Source organism: Fragaria vesca, linkage group LG4 (assembly GCF_000184155.1).
Source record: "Fragaria vesca subsp. vesca linkage group LG4, FraVesHawaii_1.0, whole genome shotgun sequence".
NCBI classification, from domain to species: domain Eukaryota; kingdom Viridiplantae; phylum Streptophyta; class Magnoliopsida; order Rosales; family Rosaceae; genus Fragaria; species Fragaria vesca.
Window position 1 is genome coordinate 14,055,633 of NC_020494.1, and position 26,823 is coordinate 14,082,455.

Consider the following 26,823-nt stretch of genomic DNA (forward strand, 5'->3'; position numbering starts at 1 on the left):
TTTTTGGCGCCGTTGCCGGGGAGGCCAAGAAGAATCGAAGAAGATGTTATATAGTTTTTATTTATTTATTGGTTTTTGGCTTGTAATTAATTTTGGCCAATTTGTATTTTTAATTTTTGGAAGTTTTTGTTTTGATTTGTGTGCTTGAATGCATGTTGTAATAACTTAGTTTAATTTCTAGGAAGTTTATAGTTTTATGTATGCTTGAGTTTATTGTAGTTTCTAAAGTGAAACATGTAGGGGGAAGCCACTTTTGTTAATCTTAGCCTTAACCCTTCATGTTATCTTATGATCTCATGAGGTTGAGGGCGGCTTTGATTAACACTTGTAGACCAGTCTAGTGACCCGAGTTTGTTCTCAATTGAGTAAGGGGCAAGTTATTTTCATAGATATGGTTCTCAGGTTTGTTTAACTGGATCTCAAGGTCATAGACTGATATCTCTTCTCAGTGAAGGGGTCGATAGGGAGTTCGCTCTCCGTGACCACTATACGAGTCTTGCCTGGTTCCTGTAGGGGGTTCGCCCTCCGTGAATCTTAACGACACCGCCTTCTGAAAACACGGAACACGCTCGAACTAGCCAAGAGCTTGGGCCGAAGCATCACCTCACTTTAGACGCTAGAAAATAACTTGGTATATGTGATCTATTTTCTTCAAGCCAATTTGAATAAAATCAACTAGAGAGAACTAGGTTGTGACGCCATGTATTTGAACATATTGTTGATTTTGATGCTTGAAAGTTGTTCACATCCTTGTAGTAATTTTCGATGCTTTGTATGACTGACGATTTGTGTGAAGCTTTGGAGATTTTGTTTGTTATATTGTCTTGAAAACTTCCGAGTGTTTATTGTATAAAAATCTAAAGATTTCGTGTCTAACCCTTGTATAACCGATTGTATGATTTTGTAAAGATTTCTTGTTCACTTTCTCTTAACGAGGCCAAAGAGCAACTCCAGTAGTGATCATAAATAAGTGATAAATATAGGTAAAAGTTAAATTTAGTTATTCAGTTTAAGAGTTTGTTTTCAACAAAGATAGCTATTCTATTTGTTTATTATCCTCTCCTTCTCTCTCGTGCTGCTAAGGGTGGGAGAAGGCCTACAAGCGAATTGGCTAAGGCCTATGACGTCCTCTCCGACCCCACCAAGCGTCAGATCTACAATCTCTACGGTGAGGAGGCTTTGAACTCTGGAAATTTCCTCCTTCCTCTTCTTCCCCCTTCCTAGCTCCCCATCTGTTGTCACACCGCACTCCCCCTTCCTTGCTCCCCACCTGAAGCACGCTTCCAGTCGTTCCCCGACTCTTCCATGCCTCTCCCGCTTCGCTTGCGCTTCAGAAGCGAAACACCTCTTTATTGATGCTTTCATGCTTCCTAGCCAACAACACCCAACACCTGACCTCCAAACACAGCTCTTACTCAAACTCAGCCAAAGCTTGTGCAACCATGGATCACAGATGGATGCCAGCGAGCACAACCATACTTGGCGTCCTTACTCATCTTATACAAACTGATCAAAACCATAGCGGTACCGGCGACACTTAACCCCACTCAAAAGTTTTTTAGTCTCAACTCGACTTCACTAGATAAAAAAATGCTCAAGCATGCCACGTTTTCCAAGAAACCCCTTGCGTGGTATCTCTCATATGGTTCCTTATTAAACTCCCATCACGCGTCATCGACAACTACGAGAATCATATAGAAAAATTCATTAACTGGTTCATCCTCTTGATGGTGAATTTTTAAACTAATGCGTACCTATTTAAGGTCAAGCAAACGAGGAAAGCCTCCATAATTTTGTCACAAGATGGTATTTCGCTGCCGCCAAGTGCCAAGATCTGATTGAGGTAGTTGTCGAGACAGCCTTCCCGTAAGTTCTTAAAACTTTACCAAATCCTCGTGAAAATTAATAAGAAGCATTTCCGATTTTCCAAAGGGAAAGTATAGCTTGACCCTTTTTCTTTAAGGGTTTGTGACCAATTACTCCTACTACTCACCAACTCCTACAATGACGACATGACGTGGTCACTACGTACATCATTTCATTCCTTCCTATTTTCTTTGTAATTATAGTTAGGGTTCCTTTCTAGTTACCAGATCTTGATCGATGAATCAGATTACAAAATAGAATGGAAAGATACGTCACAATATTGGATTCAAATTTAAAAATTGATTGGTGTAGTTTGATTTTGGTAACATCGCGGCCGCGTGGCTATAACCACCCTACCATCTTCTTTCTTCACCATACTTGCTTGTTTCACTATACATTTAAATTTCACTAAAATTACTTATTTCATGTGATATATAGGTGAGAGCTCCACAACTTTCAAAACTTTCATGAGGTGAAACCTTTGGATTTGTTGGCGGCGGTGGGATCTTCAGGTCCCCAGATTGTGCAACCAGAAGTGGCGAGGATATGACGAGCTTCGACGGAGGATCCTGACTCGGTGGTAGCTTCCAGTTCTCGGCGCATTGGTAATTATTGGTTTGGGAACTTCGGTCATGGGTTTGGCTCGGGTGTTTTTGTCGCCGTTCAAAGGCTTTGGGTTGTCGGCGATCTCCTTACATGGAGCGGCCTTTGACGGTGACCAGATTCGCTTGAATTTGACTTGATTCGACTTGACACAAAGTCAACGACAACTTGGCTTGGGTCGGGTCTATGAATTTTGTGCTTTGAATCAGACTGCTACGAGGTAGAGACGATTTTCGGCGAGCGGCGTATAGTCGAGTCTGTAATATGTGGAACGGGACTTAGCCGGTGGTTGTTGATGTGGTTAGGTTTTGCTCTTAAGCTTAGGGCAGAGGTTTTGCTCGGTGGTGGTTGAATTCAATTCGAGCGTTGATGTTGGTGTTGTGTCAGTGGGGAGGCCGGTCGCCAAACAAGGGGACAACCAATTTTGGTGTACGATATGAGAAATCCCGTGAAGGATAATTTGATCCTGTCAAGAATCAAACCATGAAACAACACCCAACAAGGGATTATAACTAAAGACGAATGACTCTAGCCTCACACTACGTATCCTCACTCTAAAGAGAAGAGACTAATATGTCAACAGATTCAACAACGAAAGCCAGATTAAGTATATGATCGAGCTAAATTAACCAATATAGGTAGCAAATAATTGTGACAGGATCTAGCCATAATAGAGAACTAATGGGTGGGCCATCCCAGGATCTCTTTGAAACCTCAACGCTGGCTGCTAATGAACTGCATGGGTCTAAGCTGGCAGAAAACTGGGTTTTCTTTGAAACGTCCCAACTACACAAATCGTACCATTCATTGAAATCCATGATAACAACCTTAACTTGGAAGAGTATGGATTTATTTGACATTTGATTAACAGATCCTAAAAACTACTCCAAAAACTTTATAGAATGAAAAAAGACTAAACACCATGCAAAAGTGCAACAAAGTCAGAAATAATAACTCAATCCTTTGGAGTAGCGATTCACAACCCAATGCTTTGTCGGTTGAAGAACGGTGGGCCATATAACAGTGGATGAACCATCATGAGGCCATACCATAGTCAACCCAGTCACCACTACGAGTAGCTGTCGTGTTGCCTCCCTAACACCAATTTCAAGGAAGGCTTGACACTCCACTCATTAAACCCTAGCTTACAGCTGCCATCTCAACAAACCCAAAAAGAAAACCTTGGTAAAAACCGCAGTCGATCCGGATCTAAGACCCAAAAAACTCATCCAACTTTTGGCTTCACCATCAAAATCAAGCTGTTTTTGGTACACCTCTCCACCGTCGAGCAACGCACCAATTCTCAAAAGTTGGCCCCGGAGCAGCCATGTCTTCATCTTCCTTATTGAGGGCCAAAGCGTTCTGAATTGTGTCTTTTCATCGTCTGTGTTGGCCAAGTAAGGAGCAAGGAGCCACTCATGACTTCATATCGGGTCACTCATGACTCAGTTAAAGGTAAAATAATGCTATTTCAATAAGAAAATATGAAGAAAGTGTAAAAGAATAAAAGAAAGATAAGGGAAAGTTGCCTAAGTAAGGAACAAGGAGCTCCCACATCGAAAATGGAGGAAAGGACCCTCCCTTAATGTGCCTAAAAAACAAGCACAAGCTTCTAAAACAAGTAAGTCCAAATTCCTACTGTATTCCCTTTTTTGCCTAATCAACATTTTTGACTGAAGCATAAGAGTGGATGCCCCTGTTACACCTGGGGTCGCCCTCTGACTTTGTTTGTTTTGACAGGTGGGTTAGAGACACCCAATCTCTTCCCGATACCATGAGCTTACCGGAAAATAGTCTGAACCTCTTATCCCAGCACAGCTACGCAATCGCAAAGTCAAGCAAGAGGAAACTCATCCGACAACGACACCACCAAGGAGGTGCGCCGCCGAATGGGGTGAAATTTGGTTTCGGGTTTTCTGCCGCAAGGTTTAATCAAAATGCAGATGTTCATTCATATCCTAAAGTTTCACGTTTTTATTCCGTTTTGGTTTCGTATTCAAATTAGGTAATATAGTCACATACTTATGGTAACATAGTGGCTATTCTAATAATATTATATATATTTACAATTATCTATAGTATATTTATAACTTCTCAGCGTTTTGTTTGGTATTGATTAGATTTCGAACCGTATCTTTGACAAAAAAATCCATAGCCCCTTCCAAATTAACAGATAAATTAACTAAGACATGTATGTATCACGCTACATTGAATTCAATTTAATTTTTGTCTGTTTTTAGAGGAACCTAAAACAATATAAATACGTGTTCACTGTCTTGTAAATTCTTAAATTTTGACCTCCAAGAACAAGTTTTAGCAATAAGACTCAGAAATATGTCATATAGCCTTTGATTGGGCAAACAAATCCCTCTGACACTTTTCATCCCACCTTTACCCATTTTGATATCCCCTTTGGCTCTTCAGCTCTAGTATTGTAGCTGATTGAAAGAGAAAGCGCTTTAAGCTAGATTTTTCAACATTTGGTCTTTTTCGTGTCTGATTGTCTAAGCGCGGTGGTCTGTTAGGCGACGGTAATTCAATACTTTGGCTGCTGGACGACAACAATTCAATATATTAATCTAGGACAATTCAATACGTTGGTACGACTCATCCCTTTTTAAACGTGAGTTATCTTTATTTTTCCCCAATATCTACTATTTGTTTTGTGTATAAGCATACAACAGACTTAACTTGTTTGATATCAACTTAAAATGACAACAATGAAGATTTTTCATGTGGATTTCAGGCCAACTGTTTTCTAATTGTCTCGATTTTTTTTTCCTGGTATTTTGCTATTAATTGTTGTTGTTGTTGTTGTTGTTGTGTGTTAATTTTCATTTGGTCTTGTTAATTTCTTGGTTATTTTGATGTGTAGATTTGTTCACTAAAAGGAATGGAAATGATGTTGGTGAAATCCTCGTTGAAAAGAAAGACTACTAGTCACTCATTCGAACCAGGGATCACTCGTGACATTCTCTTAAGGTTACCAGTGGAAGCTTTAAACCGCTTTGAGCATGTATGCAAGCCATGGCAAGCTTTAGTCCAGAACATCAATATAAACAGACGCCGGCTCCTGTACGCCACTATGGCCAAACCCCTTCTTTCCATTCAATATGAAGCCCTCAATAAGGAGGTTATTGATAGTGCAATTAAAGAGGTTCATTCTTCAAACATAGTTGAGCCTAACACGGATGTGACGTTGTTGGGCTCCTGCCATGCACTGGTACTTCTCGAGAAGGATGAAATTCTTCTCTTGTTATGGAACCCGTCCACTGGAGAGACTAGGGTTTTTCCAAAACCGGCTCTTCAGGAGAAAGATTTGATTTTTCATGGTCTTGGTTATGATCCTTCAACTGAAGATTATAAAATCATACTAGGACATAGTGATCCGCTGAAGACTGTGATTGAAGTGTTTTCAGTGAAGAGAAACGCATGGAGGACGTATATAGATCTCGAGTGTGGAAAACAGAGTATGCAAGACCTTCAGGGGTGCTACTTAAATGGAGCAATTCACTGGATCAACATAAGCTTCATGAAGTCGAGCATAATCTCGTTCAGTCTAGCAGACAACAGGTTCGAGGAGACATTGCCACTACCAGACTTGGGACCTGACAGAAGCTTTGAACTCACCTGCTTGGGGATCGGCACTGCTAAAAATCGTCTGTTTGTGTATTCTGGACCCGATTGTTCTTGTCTTAGCATATGGGTTATGAAGGAATTTGGGGTCGGGGAATCATGGACTAGAGTGGTACATGTTCCTTCAGAGCTTATACGTCAAGACTTTGGACGTGGTGAACACGGTTTGAAGCCAGTCTGCATTTTGGATAGCGGTCAAGTGATGATAGCACATGATGAGAAGTGCTTACTGTTGTACGATCCTAAAGCAAGGACGTTTCGGAAGATTATTCATGAGGACATATATGATTCTCCTGTTGAAGTTCTCACTTATGAGGAGAACCTAGAGTCACTGCCAGTAGCAGAAGTGGTGAAGTTGGAGGAGGACTGAAGCTACCCAACAATATCTCAATCTATTTCCTTTGGTTTCCCATCTAATATGGTCAAGTAGCTAGCTTCTTTCCAGTATTGTATTATTGGTGACTGAAATGTACCAACTAATTGGTGACTGAAATGTAGTCGAGTTGTTTTTATGTTTGTGTTCCTTAGCATGGGAATCTTCAATAGTTTTATTGTCTTCTGAATAAAAGTGATCTTTTTGCATTTCAAGTTATATCTGCATTACCTATGGTTATTGACATAATTTTTGTAGCAACAAGCCTCAAAACATCTGGATAACTTTCACAACATGAATTGCCGAGCTTGTTCATATTTCAAGGGGTTGAGCTCATTGTGCTACTGCTGACAGAACTTAAGCAAGAGATACATCAAACAGAATGGCAAATTAGCAGGTTAATAAGCTTCTTTTTAACAGGTGGAAAATAATCTCAGAAACCAAAATCACATATCTATTTAACTGTTAGAAACGTAGTTACAATGTATGCACAGATACCACACATGACTACATTACCAATTATAACCCCTAACAGTAGCAAAAGGCAACTAAGAACTAATGGCAGTTTGGCAAGAACTTATTCAAACCAATTACAGGTAAATTCACGTCAAGTTTGAAATCTTAAGAATGATGAATCTCACATAGTTGTCAAAGAGTAAGTGTTTCTGTACCTTTAGCATTTCTGGCCATTCTATCGTGCCCATCATACAGATTTTCTTTAAAATTAGAACTCGCTTCTTCATTCTCTGAACAGCCAGGCCTTTCCGTGAGAAACTGCTCCCAGAAAACATCATTCACTCTAACTGGACCAGATGCATGCCCTTTACTGTGTTTTGTGGCCTCTTTTGGGGAATTTTTAGGCCTGTCTTCATCAGCCAGGTTATGGTGCAGAAGAGCTCTGATATCGGATTCTTTGTCATTGGCATTCAAACCTGAGGATGGGGAGTTGCTAATATCCTGACCTATTAGGGGTACTGTAGCTGAATGCGGGCTACTGATCACTTTCAAGGGAGAAGATGATAATGTAAGATTTAAGTGACAGGCTATCAGGCCATCACTATCCTCATTTGATGGCAAACCTGGCTGCAAGGAATGAAATCCAGGGCTTCCACCACTTGTTGATTTTCGTGACACCGAATCCATTTTGAATGCAAAGGATGTTCCAGTATCTGAAAGTTCTAATGGTTCATTTGCAAATAAAAGGCCTTTGGTTCTCATCTGTGCACCTTTCAGATCTTCCGATATCTTCCTAGTTGAACTATCCCCATCTTCATTGGAACTCTGGGTGCTATGTGAAACCGGATTAATATCTGAAACAGTTGGAGATAATTCCAGTCTCAGCTTACTTGAAAAGTCTTGGTGGAAAATATTCCCAAACTCAGGTCTGGAACTACTTTGGTTATCCATGAAACTATTTTCCACAACCGGCTGTGAGAGTTCTGCAACAGGCAGTCTCCTTTTCTTGTTATACGCTGAGAAATCCATAGATTCAATTTTTCGGGCTAGATGTTCAACAAAAAAAGGGTTCTGAACAGCTTTATCTAAGAATGTATGTAAATTCTTCTGCCTCTGCTCCATACCATTTACCCGCTGTGTCAGGTCTTCCAACTGAAGCTTTTCAGCAGATCGCTGCTGCTGGAACCTTGAAATGTTTGCCTCAAGTGCAGCTTTTTCATTTGATAGCTTCTCTATTTCATCATCAAGAGCCGCTCTTTCCTGATCAACCATAGAACCCTGGGGATTACTGTGGCTGTGAATGGGCTTTCTGCGATGAATATTCTTAAGAAGATGCTTTTGATCTTGTATGAATTCTTCATTAGCAAACTCCCATCTTTCAGGATCAATCTTTCGAAATCCCTGTGGCCAAGAATACAATGTGCTTAGTGAAACTGTACTAAAGCACACTTTCACATATAATAAAAACAAAAATATAGAGATGATACCATATTATTTTGGCCTGTAGTGCCTGCATTTGCAAGAGGGTTAATGTGGGAAACAAATTTGTAAGGAGGCACTTAAGGTATATAAACGAGGGTTATGTGGCATGTATATAAATGACAGTATAAGACTATAAGCTATAAAAATAAATGAACAACATATGAATTCCTGACCTAAGATTAGCCTACCATTATTTGTTTTTTTTTTTTTTGGCTGAATTTGCTTACCATTAAGCAATAGAATGTAAGGATTGCCGACCTAAGGAAGGCCATACAGAATTTACCTCAATGAACAATATATCCCATACAATAGTAAAGTAGATTTGAACATGATATGATCTAAGCTAGATAACTAAAAATCAGATCTGCAAGCTACAGATAAAAACACAGAAAAAAGAGAGGAACAAATAAGAATTCAAAGGTTGATCAACAACGCCTTGATCGGAAAGACTGTCATATCAGCAAAACAATGTGAATGCATATTATCCCCTAAAATTTCCTATTGTGAAACTGCTATCTGAACTTTTGGTCTGCCCTGGTTCAAGGTAATCTAGATTACAATAGCTCTACACTTTTGCTGCTCCCATCCTTGTGCTATGACTTATAGATATATATATTTTTGTCTAGGAAAATGGTTTGTAAGGAGGGCTCATATACAATATCATGGGGTTCTATCACTTTTATGTTTCCCAAGAGGTCATGCACATATAACCCCATTATGTTCGCACCATGCTTCCATTCCTGGCACTGTGGTCAAACTAAACCAACAGCCCAATGTAGCCCTTTTCATTCCTAGAGGCTGCGTTCAATCAACAATGACCTACCCCTACCAGTCACTAATGACTTTGTATCTACCCATACATAATATATACTTGATCCATCATCATCTTACTTTAAAGTCACCTCTGTCATGCGAATATTTGAGGCATGTCCTAAGCTATGGAAATGCATTTCCATCTCCTTTTGTACCTTGGAAAACTCAGAAGGCAAGCCAAAAGTATGGTCAACAGCTCCAACTCCCATTTGTATCACTAAATATGTTGCAAAAGGTAACTGATACATTTTCTAAAGTGCTAGTGAACAAAGGAAGAATCAATAGCACTGCGAAGCTTTGCAAGTAGAACTAACTCGTCTAAATAGATGGAAGAACTCCATTAGTCCATCATAAGTCTAAATGATGCTTTCAACCTCACCTTAACTAAGTCATCATAAACGTAGGCATCATGCATGATCTCATATCTCATAGTTTCACCTAAAATCACATACTTCATGATCGATTTCAGATAACATTATATCCTAATAATATGCACTCAGCAACACAAAAATACTAATACACTATAATTACTGCATCAAAACAAATGGGAAGGAAAATGTTATGGAATTAGCTATGCTAGTATCAAAAAACAAGAAAAATATGATAAATAAAATGAGAGTGAAAATGGAGGAGGGCGGCTCACGTAGGTATTGAGCTGACGGATGAAGCTAGAGAAGTTGTTGTGCTTGAAGTAGGTGGGGAGGAGAAGCCTAGCGAATTCTGGAGGGTTCCAGACGACAAAGCTCTTCTTGTTGGAGCTCCACGACACGATCTCGTCCGTCGCCGAGTCGTCCACCATGTCATACGTCTTCAGCAAGAATGGCGCCGGACCGCCGCCTCCTCCGCCGCCACCCGCGGTTCCGTCCATTAGTCGGGGGTCGGGGATTCGGTGGGACCGACTTGATTTGGGGTCGGAATGGGTCGTGATGAAGTGTAAGGGAAGAGAGAGAGAGAGAGAGAGAGAGAGAGAGAAAGAGGAAGCGGGGATTGGAACAAGGTGGGAAAGAGAGCCGAGAATAGAATAGAAGACGTTCGAAGGTTTGTGCCGGCAGCCAACCAGAGTTGACTTGAAGAATACCCAACTTTTCCAAAACGGACGATTTTCTTTTGTCCGATGCCACGTCATCCTCCTCCAAATTCGGTTTGGGAAAGTGGTAGGTAGATTCGTCATGTCTTTCTGACTTAAGGTACTACAACTCTCTCTGTGGTGAATGGTGATTACGAGCTTCTTTGTTTGGTTTCTTGTTTCTTGCTTATGAGCATGTGTTGTAACTATGGATTCTTTAGAACACTGATTTTTGTTTTAGTGGTTTCGTGGATTTGTTCTAACCGTCCACCACTTAAACACAACACAACAATCATGTCCTTGATTAGCTCCGCTCCTGTCTAGAGGTTTTTAAAGTGTTCAATCGAGCTAATGTCCCAAATACAAATACCAGAGGGATCCGGATTTGCCAACCAACAGCGGCTGCTGGTTGGCATATTAATTTCCATACCAGAGTCTTTGCGGTTAGAGAATGACTACTTAGAACTAAATAAAAACAAATTATATTAAAGAAATCATGAGAGAATGAGACTCCAAGCTCAAGATCGATTGCGTTCGAGTTGTAGTTTTTCTCAAAGGTTCAAGGCAATTGTTCTTGACATCAAACAAATTATCAGCTACTTTGAAGTCTGTTTCTTTTTAACATGTGTTTCACGTAACGAAATAGTGGTCGCAAATGATAACCGGCGTACGAGATAGTTTTTGTTCTCCTATTCAGTTAGAAATTGTTTGACCACTCAGGAGATGGTGGTGAGTGTGTGTGTTTTTTTTCCTATCAAATAAATAATTAAATGCAACAACAACTATATTATGAGTCGAATAAACCACGGTATTTTTTTTATTTAATTTAATTTAATTTATATATATCTTCTTCTTATTGAATTTTCTGCCCACATTTCTGCGAGCTCAAGCAGTCAAAAATGGCCAACTACGAGTATCCGGGAACCCAAACGGCCAAACTCCACTCCTACTCGACGACAACGGCGTGGTGGAGGGCGCCGTTGACTGCCAATGTGGTCCGGTCCTCAGGTCCCCTCAGGCGGTTGGCGCTCCGTCTCGTTCATAATAGGTGTGGAGATTGCGGAGAGGGTCGCCTACACTGGGATCGGCGCCAATCTTATCTCCTACCAGACAGGGCCTCTCGGTCAGTCGACGGCCACGGCGGCTCAAAATGTCAACGTTTGGGCTGGAAAATCGCTGGTGCTCACTATTTTGGGTGCGTTTGTTGCTGATTCTTACCTCGGACGCTACCGCACCATTGTCGTTGCTTCACTCCTCTACATCTTGGTCTGTCTTTCTCTTCTGCGTTTCAATATTTGCAGAGTACATATTAAATGTGAGCAAAAGATTTATTTTTACTGTCTGAAGTAAAAACCTTTCATATAGAGTGGTAGTGGCAGGCTAGTGAGGGTAATGCAGGTTATGCAGCAGCTCTTGTAGGCTAGCTAGATGTGCAAGTTCTGCTCTGCTTTGGCAAGAGGAGCCTCTTCATTTTATTGTCTTGAAAAAAACCAAGGTAGTCAAGTTTGAGGTCTGATACATGTTTTTTTAGTAAGAAACTGAATATATTGCTTAAATAGTGAACATACAATTCATTAGCTCTATAATCAAACCAATGTGTAAGTAAAGTCTGGCCTTCAATCACATTATATGAGAACTCTTGAAATTAAGCCAAGTTTGATACTTTGATATGATTTTGGTTCTCCTTAGGATGGAATTTGCTACCTACTGATTCTGTATTCTTGAGGACTGATTAAAATATATGTATTGCTTCTATGTTTAGGTGTTACCATTCTTTATCTAAATTGGAACAAGGACTTGGCTTGTTTACTGTCTCGCCCTTGCTTCCTTCTCTTAGCGCTTCTGACTGAGAAAACCGCTCAGTCAACACCATGTTCTTCTCGTCTCCAAGAATTGTTATTCTTCTATCTGGTTGCTGTCGGGATGGACACAAGCCTTGCATTCAGGCTTTTGGAGCTCATCAGTTTAGTGGACAAGATGCAGAGGAATGCAGAACCAAAAGCTCATTCTTCAATTGGTGGTATTTTGGTTTATGTGCAGGTCTCTTGTGTACATATTTTTCGTTATTAGCCTACGTTCAGGACAACCTGAGCTGGGATCTTGATTTTAGAATTCCTTGTATTCTGATGGTCTTCGCATTGCCTATTTTCCATCTTGAACTAGAACTTAGCGATATAGCGTCACCGGGGATGAGAAAGCCGGTTTGTGAGAATTGGTAAGGTGTTTGTTGCATCATTAAGGAATCGGCGAACTTGTTCTTCAGCAATAGCTTCTGAAGAGAAACCTTGAGGAATTCTACCTCACCAAAGCACTGAACAGTTCAAGTAAGAGATTTATTTGATCTAATTCTTTTTTGTTTGAGAGTTGATTGACCAAACATTAGATTTAAGAGAAGAGGTTAAACTAAGCAACAAGATTCAGTAAGTTTGATGCATACAAAGCTATTAATACCCCATCCATGCACGAATCTTGGCAGACTAAAACAACATTGATAATAAGTGAAGATTTTTATGTATGATTCTCCTACTTTACATGGCCAGATAAATCTTTTAATTTTACATTGGATACCTTGAACAAGTTGGATAAAATAAATTGAGTTATACAGTCAAATTTATATTGAGATTTTTTTTATTTTTATTTTTATTTTTTTATGTATGAGAGAGCATTTGGAATTTTAGAAATGAGACTCATCAAAGTAGCATCCGTGTGCAGTTATTGTATAGAATTTTAGAAATGAGACTCATCAAAGTAGCATCTGTGTGCAGTTATTGTGTACTTAGCGGGTTCAGGTTGTACTATTACTTGTTATTGCACTGGGGCGCACAGCTTAACCAACCTTACTGTGATTCTCTATTAAGCATGACATATTATTTGCTCAAGTCATTTGCTCAACCTAGTATTTCTTCGTATTGTAACTGTTCAAACCAGAAAACTTTATAGATTCTTTTAGGCTTGACAAAGTTCTTGTAATTTCAAGCTCCTTTTAAAACATATGAATTCTCTGGTTCCTCAACAAAGCCTTGCTTGCACAAGATGATTTGACAAAGTTCTTAAACTTCTGCAATACCTAATAAATCTAATGCATGCAACCCGGTGACTTCTTTATAAAACATTTAGAAATAGGAAGCTTTTTCTTAAATTAGAGCCGAAGTTGTCAACTGTTGGATGAGAAAGAAGGTATAAAGGAAGTGAAGGGCATAGAGAATGAGTGGTAGAATAATCTGCTTGCACTATAAGTCCATAACTCTGATGAGCATCAGAAATTTTCCATCACCAAAAGAAAAATAAATAAATGATTTATGCAGCATCAAAACAAGAAAGCTACCATACTCATTAGCTTTGATGCAAAACCAAAACAAGATTCATGCTCTACTAATTTTTTTTCCCTTGCATATTTATAAGGTGTAGACTGCATTCCTTTAGAGAACAAAATCATTCAAACCAAAAAACTGGGAGTGGTTCAAGATCCCAGAGGCATTTAGGGAAACTTTGACCCCTCTCCATGCACTGAATCAGTAACAAACTAACAACTATTCTACTTAATTTGTTTAGATTAATGCACATAAACAAAGATGGAAAGTGTTTCTCAATTTTAATCACCATAAAGATGTATATTTCCTCTTTTACAAACAAGAGTTTTCTATCTTTCATATATAAGTCCTATCATCTATCATTCTAATCTGCATTCAGTCTTCATTGAATCAGTCGAAGCTATTCTACTGTAGACTCAGATCTCCGAAAAAAGACCGAATGGGAAAATCATTAGCTGGAAAGGGTTCTCCAGAAGTCTGGTTTGGCATTCTCATCTCTTTTGTTTTATGCTTTGTACTGCTTCCCTTTGATTATCCATGTACTTTTTTTGGGGTAGACTATGGTGTTAATCGCTTTGAAAAGAAACAAACTCACCCAACTGGTATAAAGAACCAGTCGATTTCTGTTATCAATCAATCTACCATAGATTCATGCTCTGGTCGTTACATTTATATACATGATGATCTTCCTGCTAAATTCAACTATGATCTGACCAATAATTGTGAGTCTCTTACTCAAGGGAGTAACATGCGCAATATGTGTCCTTACATAAAGAATTTCGGTTTTGGTCCTGAAATTAACAGCTCTGAAGGGGTTTTAACCAACAAGAGATGGTTCTCCACTAACCAGTTCTCATTAGAGCTCATATTTCACAGCAAAATGAAGCAGTATGAGTGCTTGACAAACAACTCCGCTCAGGCTTCAGCTATTTATATACCAATCTATCCCGGCCTTGAGGACAGTAAACATCTGTGGGATCCTAACCTCACAGCCAGAGACGCTTTCGGTAAAGATTTTGCTAAGTGGGTTTCAAGTAGATCTGAATGGAAGAAAATGTGGGGAAGAGACCATTTCTTTGTTTCAGGAAGGGTTGCTTTTGACTATAGGAGGAAAACTGAAAACATTACTGACTGGGGTAGTAAACTCAGGCTCCTGCCCGAGTCCTGGAACATGACTATGCTAGCAATTGAAGGAAGCTCACTTACAAATGATATTGCTATACCATACCCTACTGGCTTTCATCCTGCACATAACATTGAGGTGTTTCTATGGCAGAACAAAGTGAGGAGGCTAGAAAGGCCTTACTTGTTTACTTTTGTTGGTGGACCAAGGCCTGACCAGCCAAACTCTATCCGGGGCAAACTTTTCGATCAGTGTCAGGCTTCAAACTATTGCATAGGATTAAATTGCAAATCAAGGGGGATCAATTGTGAAGAAACGGTTACTACTATGAGGGTGTTTCAGAAATCAGTATACTGCTTGCAGCCTACTGGGGATACATACACCAGAAAAGCAGCTTTCGACTCGATTCTGGCTGGTTGCATTCCTGTTTTCTTTCATCCGGCTAGCGCTTATAACCAGTACTTATGGTACTTGCCAAAGAATTACACCAAGTATTCTGTTTTTATTCCAGTTAGGAGAGTAAGAGATTTGGAAGACGGTGACATTGAGAAAATCTTGCTTGGAATTTCAAAGGATAGGAAAGTCGCGATGAGAGAGCAAGTGATAAGGCTAATACCAAAGTTGGTGTATGGAGATCCAAGGTCAAGATTAGAGACCAAGGATGCATTTGATATTGCTGTCAACAAAATACTTGAGAGGATAGAGAACGTAAGGAAGCTGATTGGGGAAGGGCGGGATCCTAGTATTGGATTTGCAGAGCAGGATGGTAACAAGTTCATGTTTCCAAAGGAGCTAGAATAAATTTGACAGAATGCAATTCTTTTTTCTTTTGTTATTATTATTATAAATTTTCTTTTTGGTTCTTGATGTTGGTCCATGAGGGATGGTGACCAAGTGGTTTAGTACTTGAGTTAGGGGGTACCATAGATCAGAGATTTTCTCCTCTGTAATGTAACCAGGATTTTCCTAACCGCAAAATCAAAAGTTCCACCTATATATCTTCTCCAATTTTTTATTTTTTTTCCTTCGAATCAATTTGCAGTATTAGATCCATTCTCCTATATGCTTCTTCAACACTATATCTTAGCTTCCAAGGCTTAAGGCGAAAATAGATCACAAATTTTACAAGGAAGAAGGCAACTCCATAGGTGAAATATAACTTTCTTTAGTTTATAGGTCCAATATCAACTGTGTGAGACAGAAAATGGAAGAGAAAAGTGAAGGAAAAAAAAATCTAGGAGTGATTATAGGATCCAAAACTTTAAAAGCATTTAGCTATCGAGCAATGCACGTTGAGGTAGAAAATGGAGGGAATCAGTAACAGAGATTTATTACTTAGTTAACATTAGAATTTTAGATCGCTACTCATAAAAACTGAAGGAAAGTCATAATCAAAATTAATCACCAGAGATATCTCCTTTTACAGACAACGTTTCAAACGTTTGATCATCATGTTCTGGTTTTACACTCCAGTAGTCCAGTTGAATCAGTCCACATTCTCTAGCGTAGTCTCTCAAAGGTCTTCTAAAATGGCGAAACCAGTTGCTGGAAAGTGTGCTCAAGAAATCTTGTTTGGCATTCTCATCTCCTCTATATTGTGCTTCCTACTCCTTTTTGATTATTCAACTAGTTTTCCGGGTGTCAACAATGGTGCTGATTATCTCTATGTGAATACAAAAGTTCAACCTACTGGTATTCCCAAAAACAAAACCACTGTTGTTGCTAACCAATCTGCCACACATTCATGCTCTGGTCGTTATGTTTATATCCACGATGATCTTCCAGACAAATTCGGCAAGAACTTGCTCAACAATTGCAAGTCTCTCACTCAAGGGAGTGACAAGCCAAACATGTGTCCATACTTGGAGAATTTCGGTTTTGGTCCAGAAATAAACAACTCTGAAGGAGTTTTAACCAACAAAAGTTGGTACTCCTCAAACCAGTTTGCATTAGATGTCATATTCCACAGCAAGATGAGGCAGTATGAGTGCTTGACAAGCAACTCCACTCTCGCTTCGGCTGTTTACATACCAATCTATGCTGGCCTAGAGGACAGTCTCCATTTGTGGGATCCTAACCTCACTGCAAGAGACTCCTTCGGTATAGACTTTCTCAAGTGGGTGTCGAGTAGACCCGAATGGAAGAAAATGTGGGGGAGAGACCATTTCTTTGCTGTTGGGAGGATTGCATGGGATTTTAGAAGAAAAACAGACAACAATACTGATTGGGGTAGTAAATTTCGATTCTTGCCAGAATCCAAGAATATGACTATGTTGTCTATTGAAGGAAGCTCATGGACAAATGATATTGCAATTCCATACCCTACTGGCTTTCACCCTACAAAAGAAAGTGAGGTGTTACAATGGCAGAACAAAATGAGAAAACAAGAAAGGCCTTGTTTGCTTTTGTTGGGGCACCAAGGCCTGAGCTAGAAAGTTCAATCCGGGGTAAACTTATCGAGCAGTGCCAAGCTTCAAGTGCTTGCAAGTTACTAGATTGCAATTCAGGTGGGAACAATTGTGCGCATCCGGGTACAATAATGAGAGTGTTACAAAGATCAGTCTATTGCTTGCTGCCTACAGGGAATTCCTATACAGGAGATCCGCTTTTGACTCTTTCCTAGCTGGTTGTATTCCAGTTTTCTTTCATCCAGGTAGTGCTTATAACCAATACTTGTGGCATTTACCAAAGAATCACACCAAGTATTCGATGTTTATACCGGTGAAGAATGTAACAGATTTGAATGAAGTGAGCATTGAGAAAACCTTGCTAGGAATCTCAAAGACTAAGGAACTAGCAATGAGAGAGGAGCTTATAAGGCTTATACCAAACCTGGTGTATTCAGATCCCATGTCAAGATTAGAGACCCCGGATGCATTTGATATAGCAGTCAAAAGAATTCTCGAGAGGATTGAAAATGTTAGGAAGATGAGTAAAGAGGGGAAGGATCCTAGTTTTGGATTTACAGACGAGGAGGGTGACAAGTTCAAGTTTAATGTGACAAAAGAAAACTGATTTTATTATGAAACATTGTTTGAGACAGCAAATGAAAACTGCATGGTTAATCTTGACTCACTTCGGTCACCTTTGATGCCTTGGCGACTTGTATTTCTCAAATGCATTTCCATTCATCTCATATATTTCATGAAGGGAATCATGTTGCAGATGCATTAGCCAACTATGGTACGCCTTCTACTGGCTTTGTGTGGTGGGATACAACTCCTAAAGTTGTTGCTTCTAATCGTAACGAAGACCGCTACGCTCTTTTGAAGTTTAGGGTTCGTTAGTTCGTTTTTCATTAATTTGTTGTTATTTACGGTGGTATGTATGGTACGTCTTCTACTAGCTTTGTGTGGTGGGATATGACTCCTAAAGTCATTGCTTCTAACCGTAAAGAAGACCACTTGGGTCTTCAGTTTAGGGTTCATTAGTTCGTTTTGGCTCAGTTCCTTTCCGTTGTAACTTCTCTAAATTCTTTAACAATTCTTTGTAGGGAGAAATACTTATGTCCGGACTAGTATATACGTGTACGTCCGAACTCTCTTATTTATATACTTTTGTTAATGTAAATTATAATCTTAACCATTCAAAGTTGAATTAATCAATACAGACATATCTGCAAAAGATTAATGCAAACAAGAGACACGAGAGACACGTGTTTTTTTTTTTTTTTCTACACCTACGTTCTTTTTCTTCCTTCCTCTTCTACACCTCCAAAGGTCCCTGCGGCTTCTCTGGCGAAGCTTCTTCTTCCTTCCTTTTCGACGCCGCCAAAGGTACCTACGGCTTCTTCGGCGAAGGGTCATATAGCCTCTGCAGCTTCTCCGGCACAGCGGAGAGCATGGACGGGGCTCGCCGGAGCTTAGGGTTCGTTAGTTCGTTTTTCATTAATTTGTTATTTATAGTGGTATGTATGGTACGTCTTCTACTAGCTTTGTGTGGTGGGATATGACTCCTAAAGTTATTGCTTCTAACCGTAAAGAAGACACTTGGGTCTTCAGTTTAGGGTTCATTAGTTCATTTTGGCTCAGTTCCTTTCCGTTGTAACTTCTCTAAATTCTTTAACAAGTTTTTGTACGGAGAAATACTTGTGTCCGGATTAGCATATACGTGTGCGTCCGAACTCTCTTATTTATATACTTTTGTTAATGTAAATTATAATCTTAACCATTCAAAGTTGAATTAATCAATAAAGATCACATATGCAAAAGATTAATGCAAACAAGAGACACGTGTCTTTTTTTTTTTCACACCTGCGTTCTTCTTCTTCCTTCCTCTTCTACACCTCCGAAGATCCCTGCGGCTTCTCCTGCGAAGCTTCTTCTTCCTTTCTCTGGCGAAGCTTCTTCTTCCTTCCTTTTCGACGCCGCCGAAGGTCCCTGCGGCTTCTCCGGCGAAGGGTCATATAGCCTCTGCGGCTTCTCCGGCACAGCGGAGAGCATGGACGGGACCACCACCCTAAGCTTCTGCAAGCGGCCGGGGGGATCGCCATAGGTGAAATATGAGAGGGTTTTTGGTTTGCATTGTCATGGTGGTCGACGACAGCGTCGAAGAGGAAGAAGAAGCTTTGTTGAAGAAGAGGAAGGAAGAAGAACACAGGTGTGAAAAACAAAAAAAAACAAAAAAAGACACGTGTCGGATTTCAAATGGCTGATTGCATGAGACAACTAACACGATCGTCGCATGCAAGAATTTTTCTACAAACAAATATATCAAAGAAATGAACAACTGATTATAAAATTGCTAACTTTCAGCTGAACTGTACAGTACTACACTAGTCGTGGACCGATGTGGGTTGCACTCGATAAGTGCATGACTGCTCATTCTAGACAGTACCTCTTATTAGCGACCGATGTACGTCATTATCCTTACATTACTTGTTCTTTTTTTTCTTTTTCTTTTTTCTTTTTCTTTTTTCTTTTTGGAATCATAACCGACTAAATAGAACCCAAAAAACGAAACTCAAAGAAAAAGATTTGAAGTCAAAACAGCTAATAAAACATAAGTGTTCGGTTTCGTCCGGCTTTCACTGTCTTTCTATAAGTGCTGTCCATTTTCCGTTGCAATCCCATTTCGACCTCTTCTTCCAATTTGCTTCATTCTTTTTTAGAACTGTCCTATTTGCTTGATTGCTTCTCAAAACGTCACAATCTTTCCTGATTGTCATAAACCCCCTTAAATTAAGGAGACCAAGAAGCATAAAACGTGTACAACTCTTTAACGTAAAAAAGTCCAATTAGTTTTGGCCGTTGAGTATTTGCAATAAATATCTCTGATACCATCAGTAGTGTTCACCTGATCAGTATTTAACCAAATTAATCACTCTTAAATTTATATTCAATGATAGAGAATAAAACAAATGAAGTTAATGATGAAACTCTCTACCCTTAGACTAGCATCCAAAGGCGATTAGGCATTGTTTACTTGGTCAGTTGATAACTAAGTGAACATCTCTGCATGTATCATACCTCAAAGTATAATGGATTGTCGATTTCTTGCGGTTAGGATATTTTCTATTTACTTGATACCGACAGATGTAGATTCGTAATGTGTCTGTATGTTAGAACTTTCGATATGTGTCTGTATGTTAGAACTTTCGATATGTATAACCTAGACAATGATGAGAATAGATGATTCATGGGGACATAGGTCAATTTAGAAGCTGGCAATGGGATCACTCTCCTATAAATTACCATGGAGATATGACAGTGCATCAACTCAGACCCCTTCAACATGTGTTTAGGTGAAAAGTCCAATTTTGTACCAAACGGTTTTGGTCGTTGAGTATTGACGATATTATGCATATCCGTTGCATGACTTGCATCGAACAACATAACGGAGAAGTTGGACAATACCCAGAGTATAATGGAGTGTCGGTTTCTTGCCGTTTTGATATATTTTTCATTTTCCGACATATTTTTTGGAAATGTGCAACAACAAAAATGTCGAAAAATGAAAAATATATCAAAACCGCAAGTTTCCGACATAGTTAAATTCGTAATGTGTCATTTACTGTATGGTAGAACTTTCTATACAACTGACCTGAATTGTTTGGAAATGATGAGAAACGATGATTCATGGGGACACACGGATCAATTTAGATGGTGAAAATAGGGTCACTACTATAAAACCATGCAGATATAGAAGTGCATCAAATCAGACCAGGGTTTGATTGTAAGAAATCTTCTTTAGATTCAACTTTTCCCCTTTTTGACCACTTAGCATATCCGATCGTTGAAGAGATTACGGTCTCTGTCTTTCTCTTCCCAATTAGTATTTTGCTTTCCTAATCGACGTTACACATTTGCTTGAATTTTCAAAACCACATCTATTCCATACCGACGAGCATTACAACGGAGACTCTTCATTGCCACTCTTGAATCCGGATCATAGGACTTGTGCCTGCAATGTTCAAGTCCCTCTGGTTTTAGGTAAGTTTCTTCTTCTTCTTCTTCGAATCTTTTTGGGGTTTGTATGGATGTTTGAAGAAATGCTACCGTGCTAATATCTGTAATGTGCATTTTGAATGATTTTTATGGGTTTTTGATCAACCATTTGATGAACATAATAGTTGGTTGCAGAAATTAAAAGCTTTTTATGGCTCAAAATTTTGAATTCTTTGAAGCTTTCATTTTGTTCCAAACTTGATGATCCTGTTTAGGTTTGAAAATATAGATAGTTATTTTGAAAAAGAAATCAAGTTTAGCTCAAGGTATAGGATGTGTCTTTGGAACAATATCGATATCATACTTGTTACAGGCTCTTTTCTTATCATGCAAACAGAGATTTTCTATCATTTTCTCATCAATATCAGTATGACACATTCCGATCTCCATTCTCTCTTCTGCTCGAAGAGTTTAATAACCGAAAATCTGTGTTGTTCTTTGTAGAGAGCTGCTCATCCGGACCAAATGGAGAGAATACTTACCGGAAAGTGTTCTCGAGAAGTCTTGCTTGGAATACTAGTGTCATTTTGTTTATGCTTTGCATTGCTTTTCCTCCACCATTCAACTCCATTGCGTTTCAGCAATTGGGTTAACATTTTAGGTAACAGACATGTTCACAACATATTTGATTCTTGCTCCGGCCGTTACATTTATGTCTATGATGATCTTCCTGCCAAATTCAACTATGACCTGCTCAGCAACTGCAAGTCACTTAGTTCAGGAACTACTAGTGATTCTGATGACAATAAAAATATGTGTCCTTACCTTGTAAATATGGGTCTTGGTCCTGAAATTGAGAGCTCCAGAGGTGTTTTAGCGAACAAGAGTTGGTTTTCCACAAACCCCTACTTGTTAGAAGTCATATTCCACAACAGGATGAAGCAGTATGAGTGCTTGACAAACATCTCCACACTAGCTTCAGCAATTTATGTACCATACTACACTGGCCTGGACGCCAGTCTCCATCTTTGGGATACTAATCTAACAGTCAGAGATGCATCTGCTAAAGATCTACTCAAGTGGATTTCAGGGAAATCTGAATGGAAGAGAATGTGGGGCAGAGACCATTTCATGGTGACTGGCAGGACTTCATGGGATTTCAGGAGGACTAATGATAGCTCGGAATGGCCATGGGGCAGTTTTCTCAGGTTCTTGCCAGAGTCGAAGAACATGAGTATGCTTTCGGTTGAAGGAAGCTTGTGGAAAAATGACTTTGCTATTCCATACCCCACAAACTTTCATCCTGCAAAGGATAGTGAAATTATTCAGTGGCAGAACAGAATGAGATATCTGCAAAGGCCTTACTTATTTGCTTTTGTTGGTGCGCCAAGGCCTGGCCTGGAAAAATCTATCAGGGGGAACCTCATTGATCAGTGCCGAGCTTCAAGCACTTGCAAGTTTGTACATTGTGGTTCTAAAGGGGTAAATTGCAACAACCCGGTTACTGTTATGAAGGTGTTTCAGAGCTCAGTATTTTGCTTGCAGCCTCCAGGGGATTCACACACTAGGAGATCAGCTTTTGACTCTATGCTGGCTGGTTGTATTCCTGTTTTCTTCAATCCAGGTTCAGCTTATAACCAATATTTATGGCATTTACCAGATAATCATAGCACATATTCGGTGTTTATCCCGGCAAAGGATGTAAATGATTTGAAAAATGTCTCCATAGAGAAACGTTTGCTTGGTATTTCAAAGGAGAAGCAATTGGAAATGAGAACGAAGGTCATTAAATTAATACCAAAGCTGGTATATGCAGATCCCAGGTCAAGCTTAGTGACTGAAGATGCATTTGATTTTGCTGTTATGGGAATTCTTGAGAGAATAGAAAATGTTAGGCAGTTGATTAGAGAGGGAAAAGATCCTAGTATTGGTTTCGCAGATGAAGATAGTGTAAAATACACATTTCCTGAGACACTAGAATAAAGTTTGCAACTTTGTATGCACTATCTGTTTAGAGAGCACAAAAAGTGATGATACAAAAAAAATAGATGTGCAGATTTAGACTAAAAAGATACAGCCAAAAAGTTTCTACGGTCTGAGGTTAGTTCAGGACATTCGACCTATGTTGTATAGTGAATTGATTTTTCATATTTCCATGATGTAAGATGTATCACCTTTCTGAGTTGATCAAATGCCTAGAGTGTCACATTCAAATTTTATTATCTTGACATCAATTACAGAAAGTGAAATTTCTTTTCAGCTGATGTATTCTGTTATCTGAATCATGAATATTTAGAAATAAGCAGTAGAGAATAATCTGTAGCTTATTACAGCATCTTGCAACCTTGATGACTTCTGGTTATAGCCATTCTATGCAGTCTTTGATGAGCGTCTCCATTTGTTGGATTCAAACTTTACTTTAGAGATTCTTTGGCTAAAGATCCAGAAAACCTGAATGGAAGAAATTAAAATGTGGGGAAGCTAGAGATGTTTCATGGTTTCTGGTAGGGTGTCCTAGGACTTCAGCAGGCTGACAGATGATAGTTCCATATTGAGTAGTAGCATCATGTTATTGACAGTCCATGAACATGACTATGTTAAAGCTTTTGGAAATTTGAAATTTCCCGGACAGTGATGTGTTTCAGTGATAGAAGTCGTAGAACCAAGTGAGAAAACAAGATAGGCCCTACTTGTTTGCTTTTATTGGTGCACCAAGGCCTGACCTGCCCAACTCTATCCTCAGCAAACTTATTGATCAGTGCCAATCTTACATTGTTTACAAGTTATTACAAGGCAGTATCAGTGTGTGCGCCATTTTGACAAACAGGTTAATGTTATGAGGTTGTTTATTCTGGTGTGGAATGTAAACTATTTGAAAGGTGGTACTGAAATATTGCTTGGAATTGCAGAGGAGAAGGAACTGGCCATTGAAGAGGAGTTTTAAGGCTAATACCAAGTCTAGTTTATACTGATACCAGGTCAAAATTAGAGAATGAAGATGTATTTGATTGAAGGTGAGGAAGGTTATTAGAGAGGTGAAGGATCCTAGCTAGTATTAGTTTTGCAGACATTGATAAAACCATGTTTGTCTTCTTTGGTCACCCACTTAATTATGTGATTCAAGCAAGATACAAAAAAGAATAGGAAGTTAATGTTGTTAGTTTCTCTGGTCAGGTTTGAAAAAATTTCTCCAACAAAATGTTGGTAGATGTTTCAAGTTTGAATATCGTGATTATATATATATATAGTCCGTTTTAGATACGGACGTCCGCACCGCCTTACTGTGCGGATTTCCTTCCGTTTGCCACCGTACGGCGCCGGCAAGGGCGCGCCTCCACCCCAGCGGACTCCAGTAGCTTCCCCGACCTTTTTCCATTCCCGGCGAGTCCGCCGAATTCCAGTTTTTCGGCCAGATTGACTTTGTTTGAAGTTTTGGGTGATCTGGCCGGAAAACTAGAATTCGGCGGACTCGCCGGAGATGGAAAAAGGTCAGGGAAGCTGCTGGAGTCCACTAGGGTGGAGGCGCGCCCTCGCCGGTGCCGTACGGTGGCGAAAGGAGGGACATCCGCACGGTGCGGACGTCCGCACCTGATAACTTTTGTATATATATAGACACACACACAAAGTTCCCTTCCAGAGCGGTGTCCCGCTTTGAAATTAAAGTGTGGATCTCCTTACTTCGCTCACTTTCAGGTCATATTTCCACATCTCAACCGTACAATGTCTAGAACACAATATGTAGATCATTTCTACAAAGTTTTATCCACTTTGAAGATCATTTGAGTTTCCGTAATCGTGATTTACACAAATGGTTCTGTTTGGATAGTTTTTGTTCTGTTGATTTATTTAATCTAATTCGGTACCCAAATGATCTTCAAATTGGATGAAACTTTACAAGAATGATCTACACACTGTGTTCTAGACATTGTACGATTGAGATGTGGAAATGCGACCTGAAAGTGAGCAAAATAAGGAGGTCCACACTTTAATTTCAAAACGGGACACCACTCTAGAAAAGAACTATATATATATATATATATATCTATATATATATATAGATATACAAGACCCTTCCAACTAAGGATTCATTTTTCTGTTAAATTCTAGAGATAGTTTCCTTACCGTTAGATCTAGCTTTAATGAAAAAGAATGGCCGAGATCACTTTACCTCTTTCTACCCAGAATTCCAACACTCACGAACTCTTTCTGCATCTCTCGCTAGTACCAGCGGTAAGAGAATTAATCCAATTGTTCCATGGATATTGATAAACACCCAATTGGGATTGGTTGAATTCTGTAAAGCAAAACCTTAACCCATTTCTAATACTCATATTCCAGATTCTCAATCTCTCCAATTTATTAAACAGTTCTCCCAATTCACACCATTTATCAAAATCTCAATTCCGTCGTCCAAATCTCCTTGTCCACCCATCATCAAAATCTTCATAAGCTTCACCTTTCTTGTCATGATCATCATCAATTTCACCTTTCCTTCTTCAATCTTCATCGTTAAAAAAGTTTAGCATCAACACCAATAAACCCAGAATTCTCCATCTCCCTAATTCAAAACACTCAGAGAATTATTTACGAATTTACATCCACATATCGGGCAAGAATGGTGTTGACGATATGGGTCTTGCTTCTAGTTGGAAATAATCCACTCTTGTCTCTAGTTGTAGTTTTCAGTTCTCAAATTGAATACAAATTTTTTGGTTTGCTCTTTGGGCAACGACGTGCAACTTGGCTGATGAGAGTGGGATGGGTTCCAGAGTGCTTGAATCTGGGTATCTTGAAAAATGGCTGCCAACTTGAGAAATGGGGACGAAGGTATCTTAGTGGGAAGAAATTAGATTGATATTAGTTTGAGAAGTGCTTGCATTGAGACTTGAGAATGGGATGGTTCGGGAGTGCTTGAATCTGGGTATCGGAAAGGGGTTGAGACTGAGAATTTTGGCCTAGTTAGGAAGGATTCATTGTCTTAATCTCAGCCCTTAATTTTCATTTAAGTCATATATGACGATAAAGAAGCTATCCCTAGAATTTATCAGAAAAAGAGATCTCTCATTGGAAGGGTTGTGTGTGTAAGTTCATATCTAAGCGTAGCTTCATTTTAAAATTAAAGTGAGAAGTTTCTTATTTGACTCACTTTTCGGTCATATTTCCACATCTTTACCGTTCAATTTGTAGAACCTAATACATAGATCACTCTTGCCAAGTTTCATCCAAATTGGTAATCGTTAAGGTACCGAATTAGATTAAATCAATGAACGGACCATAAATTTGTCTATTCAGAATTGTTTATGTAAATAACAATTATGAAAACCCAAACAATTATCAAAGTCAATGAAACTTGGCAGAAGTGATCTATGCATTAGGTTCTACAAACTAAACGGTGGAGATGTGGAAATATGACCGAAAAGTGAATTAAATAAGGAACTTCACACTTTAATTTCAAAGTGAAACTTCGCTCTGGATAGGAACTGTATATATATACACACACACACACGGAGACGTTCTAAAGAGGACGTCCACACAGCCCTTAAAGTGCGGACGTCTCTCCGTTCGCCACCGTACGGCGCCAACGAGAGCGCGCCTCCACCCCAGCGGACTCCAGCAGCGTCCCCGATCACTTTCCCTCCCCGGCGAGTCCGCTGAATTCCAGTTTTCCGGCGAGATCACCCAAAACTTCAAACAAAATCGATCTCGTT

General features: G+C 39.4%; 4 protein-coding genes and 2 pseudogenes across 5 annotated transcripts; 5 read left to right on the plus strand and 1 right to left on the minus strand.

The window, feature by feature from the left end:
- The first annotated feature begins 4,277 nt into the window (after nucleotides 1-4,277).
- On the plus strand, nucleotides 4,278-6,475 carry LOC101301867 (F-box/kelch-repeat protein At3g23880-like). Its single transcript, XM_004298163.1, has 2 exons — nucleotides 4,278-4,395; nucleotides 5,345-6,475. Exon 2 carries the CDS (start codon nucleotides 5,363-5,365, stop codon nucleotides 6,473-6,475), a length of 1,113 nt encoding a protein of 370 aa, XP_004298211.1. The 5' UTR covers nucleotides 4,278-4,395; nucleotides 5,345-5,362.
- A 393-nt stretch (nucleotides 6,476-6,868) lies between these two features.
- On the minus strand, nucleotides 6,869-10,097 carry LOC101302160 (heat stress transcription factor A-5-like). Its single transcript, XM_004298164.1, has 2 exons — nucleotides 9,873-10,097; nucleotides 6,869-8,335 (listed from the first exon to the last, which is right to left on the minus strand). Exons 1-2 carry the CDS (start codon nucleotides 10,095-10,097, stop codon nucleotides 7,127-7,129), a joined length of 1,434 nt encoding a protein of 477 aa, XP_004298212.1. The 3' UTR covers nucleotides 6,869-7,126.
- A 1,399-nt stretch (nucleotides 10,098-11,496) lies between these two features.
- On the plus strand, nucleotides 11,497-12,514 carry LOC101302451 (annotated as a pseudogene). The gene is made up of 3 exons (XR_184579.1): nucleotides 11,497-11,561; nucleotides 11,661-11,790; nucleotides 12,058-12,514. The product of XR_184579.1 is annotated as a probable peptide/nitrate transporter At1g22540-like (transcript).
- A 1,531-nt stretch (nucleotides 12,515-14,045) lies between these two features.
- On the plus strand, nucleotides 14,046-15,530 carry LOC101302748 (xyloglucan galactosyltransferase KATAMARI1-like). The gene has a single exon (XM_004298165.1). It carries the CDS (start codon nucleotides 14,046-14,048, stop codon nucleotides 15,528-15,530), a length of 1,485 nt encoding a protein of 494 aa, XP_004298213.1.
- A 728-nt stretch (nucleotides 15,531-16,258) lies between these two features.
- On the plus strand, nucleotides 16,259-17,744 carry LOC101303033 (annotated as a pseudogene).
- Nucleotides 17,745-21,640: 3,896 nt separating this feature from the next.
- On the plus strand, nucleotides 21,641-23,098 carry LOC101303325 (xyloglucan galactosyltransferase KATAMARI1-like). The gene has a single exon (XM_004298166.1). It carries the CDS (start codon nucleotides 21,641-21,643, stop codon nucleotides 23,096-23,098), a length of 1,458 nt encoding a protein of 485 aa, XP_004298214.1.
- Nucleotides 23,099-26,823: the final 3,725 nt, after the last annotated feature.